The sequence below is a fragment of the Arachis stenosperma genome, chromosome 5, assembly GCF_014773155.1.
Source record: "Arachis stenosperma cultivar V10309 chromosome 5, arast.V10309.gnm1.PFL2, whole genome shotgun sequence".
NCBI lineage: Eukaryota > Viridiplantae > Streptophyta > Magnoliopsida > Fabales > Fabaceae > Arachis > Arachis stenosperma.
This window is the reverse complement of record NC_080381.1, coordinates 25,211,028-25,214,274: the sequence shown is the minus strand read 5'-3', so window position 1 is coordinate 25,214,274 and position 3,247 is coordinate 25,211,028. Positions and strand designations below refer to the sequence as shown.

The 3,247-nt window shown below is 43.1% G+C and overlaps 1 protein-coding gene across 1 annotated transcript; it reads left to right on the top strand.

Annotated features, from left to right (window-relative positions):
• Positions 1-1,343: 1,343 nt before the first annotated feature.
• Positions 1,344-2,963, top strand: LOC130980595 (uncharacterized). Its single transcript, XM_057904255.1, has 4 exons — positions 1,344-2,026; positions 2,252-2,576; positions 2,670-2,761; positions 2,906-2,963. The coding sequence occupies exons 1-4, from the start codon at positions 1,344-1,346 to the stop codon at positions 2,961-2,963; spliced, it is 1,158 nt and encodes a 385-aa protein (XP_057760238.1).
• The last annotated feature ends 284 nt before the right edge of the window (positions 2,964-3,247 follow it).

Sequence of the window (3,247 nt, the reverse complement as noted above, 5' to 3'; positions counted from 1 at the left end):
GATTATACAGGTGGAAGAAAGACGGGGCACAGATAGCTTACCCCTGTCAGCCGAAGACTTCAAGAATTGGATACATGACATGGGTGTGGTGGACTTGCCGATTATAGACCGCAAGTTTATATGGTTCAGAGGTCGATCCTGCAGCCGTATTGATAGGGTTTTGGTTAGCCTGGAATGGCTTGAGAAATTTTCAAAGACTCGGATACGAGGTGGCCCTAGGAGTTTGTCTGATCATTGCCCTATTATGTGGAAGGTAGGAGGTAGAGAGATGGGCCGATGCCTTTCAGAAGTCTTGACTCGTGGTTTACATATGAAGGTTTCCTGAAAATGGTCAAGGAGGAATGGAGAGGCCTAGGTGAGGCACAGTTCACAGATAAATTGAAGGTTGTGACAGTTCCTTTGGGAAGATAACATAAAGATAACTTTAGGGACATGGACAAGAAAATCATGAAGTTTGAGGAAGAGATCAAGAAGATTGATGACATGGTGGGTGATGGTGTTTATGATGGAACAATGGAGGCAAGAAGAAAGGCGCTAGTGACTTTTTGTGAGAAATGTTTTGTAAGGAAGGAGCTACATTGGAAGCAGATGTCGCGCTCTAGACATGCGAAGGACATTAATAAGAATACAAGGTACTTCCACAATCTAGCATCTGCGAGAAGGAGAAACAACAGGATTGATGCATTGCTCATTAATGGAAGATTGGTAAGGAATCAAGCTCGGATTAAGATTGCGATTAGAGATTTTTACAAGAATTTGTATCATCAGGAAGCATCTCCTTTGGTATAATTCAGGGATGGCTTGGTGGAAATGATTGGTGAAGACGATGCTTTGGCTTTAGAGGTGCAACCAACTCCTGAGGAGATTAAAGAAGCGGTGTGAGATTGTGAATCATGCAAAGCACCAGAAAGTGATGGATACAATATGAACTTTATAAAGAGGTGTTGGGCTGAAATTGGCTCTGATTTTACGGCGGCGGTGATGAATTTTTTCTGGCTTCCAAGCTACTGGCGGATGCAAATCTCACTTGGATGGCGTTGGCTCCTAAGTTCACTGGTGCGAAGGAAATTAAAGGCCTGGGACCGATCAATATGGTAGGTTGTGTGTATAAAGTCATCTCAAAAATGCTGGTTAGGAGGATGCGAGCAATCATGCCACAACTGGTAGGTGAGACTCAGAGTGCTTTTGTCAAAGGACGAAAGATTCATGACGGGGCTCTTATCGCTTGCGAAACTGTTTAATGGATTAAAATGACGAAGAAGGAAGGGGTAATAATAAAGTTAGATTTCTAGAAAGCATATGATAGAGTCAGGTAGAGTTTTGTAGACTTTGTGCTATAAAAGATGGGCTTTGGACAAAGATGGAAGAGTTGGATTATGGAGTGTGTAAGCATGAGTTCTATGTCAGTGTTGATAAACGGATTGCCATCTAAGCCATTTAAGATAGAAAGAGGTTTGCGACAGAGGGATCCATTGTCTCCATTTCTATTTGTTCTAGTCACTGACGATCTACATAGGATGTTCGGGAAGGCGGCGAGAAATGGGCGTATCTCGCCGTTATTGGTGGATAGAGATCATGTCGAGCTGTCACATCTTCAGTTTGCAAATGATACTGTTTTGTTCTGTCCCCCGGAGGAAGAAACCATAAAGAATTACAAGAGACTACTGCGTTGTTTTGAGCTTATGTCAGGGCTGATTATTAATTTTGATAATTCTAGCTTGATCCCTATTAATTGTGATGTTCAGTGGGTACAGCATATGTCTAGAGTGCTGGGCTGTAAGGTAGCCTCCCTTCCAGTGAAATACTTAGGGATCCAGCTAGGAGTGAACCCGAGGTTGGTGAGGACTTGGAAGCCCATTATAGACAAAGTGGAGCAGAAGCAGAGCATTTTGGAGGCCAAGGTTCTCAATAAAGCCAGTAAGCTGGTGCTTATTAAATCCGTTTTGAACAGCCTGCTAGTCTATTATTTGAGTTTGTATAAAATGCAAAAGGCTGTTGCAGAGAAACTGATCTCCCTACAGAGAAGGTTTCTATGGAGTAAAGAGGATGGTAGGTTTGGTATGGCAATGGTTAGGTGGGAGGTGGTGCAGGCTCCCAAAAAGCTAGGGGATTAGGTGTCGGGGATGCCATGGTGCGTAACACAGCCCTTCTCTTTAAGTGGTGGTGTTTTTTGAAGGAGGATTGACCCTTATGGAAGAAGGTGGTATGCTTGTGTAACAATCTCAACCCCAATGTGATGTTGTCATCCCAGGTGTTACCTGCATGGGGGGCCATGGAAGGATATTTGCCAACTACAGTTCAAGGATCAACAAGTAAGACAGAAGATTATTAATGGGTTGTCTATGGAGATTGGCGATGGGAGAGGAACTCGGTTTCGGGAGGATGTATGGCTGCGTGGTGGGACCCAGAAAGATCTTTTTCCGAGACTCTTCTCAGTTTTAAACCAAAGAGGATCCGTCATAGGGGATTGTGGGTTCTGGGACGGGTTAGAGTGGAAATGGAACTTCCAATGGAGGCGACAGCTTTTCCAATGGGAGTTGGACTTAGTGAACCAGTTGTATGAAACACTAAGACTGGTTAATCTTGTATATGGAAGAGAAGATAGAGTTGTGTGAAAATTTGATAAACAAGGTGTATTTTCTACTAACTCCTTCGTGCAGGTGATGTAGGTGGAAACGCTTCCGGAGGATATAGCGAGTTACAGCTTTACTAGGATAGTTTGGAAGGGTTTAGTCCCACCTAGAGTTGAATTGTTCATCTGGTTTGTCTTGATTGGAAGGTCAATACAAAGGAGAGGCTGAGTCGGCTGGGAGTGGTTAACCAGGAAGATGTTGTCTGTGTGTTGTGTAATGAAGGTGTTGAATCTGGTTACCATTTGTTTCTTGGTTGTAGATTTTCTTGGCAGGTTTGATGTGCATGGCTGTCTTTTGTTGGAAGGCTATGGTCGTGCTCGGGAACGCTAAAGGAACATTTTCAAAGTTGGACTAAGTTATCAACCAGTAAGCAAGAGCGTAAGAGGTGGATGGTATATTTCTGTACGATTATCTGGAATTTTTGGCTAGAAAGGAATAGGTGAATTTTTCAGAATGAAGGAAAAGGGGTTGACGATATCATCTACCAGTCCTCCATGAACTATAAGGAGTGGATAGGTGTGGATCCCTTCTGTTGTTGATGACAATGCCAAAGATGACAGGGGATATCAATTTCTATTTTCGTATAGCTTACTTCTTTGACCAATGGTTTTTCG

Excerpts from the sequence above, each read along its gene's own strand:
- LOC130980595 (XM_057904255.1), top strand. The coding sequence starts at position 1,344 with ATGGGCTTTGGACAAAGATGGAAGAGTTGGATTATGGAGTGTGTAAGC. Across the intron at positions 2,027-2,251 it reads CTGATCTCCCTACAGAGAAG|GTGTTACCTGCATGGGGGGC; the intron begins GTTTCTATGGAG and ends TTGTCATCCCAG. Across the intron at positions 2,577-2,669 it reads TGTATGAAACACTAAGACTG|GTGGAAACGCTTCCGGAGGA; the intron begins GTTAATCTTGTA and ends CAGGTGATGTAG.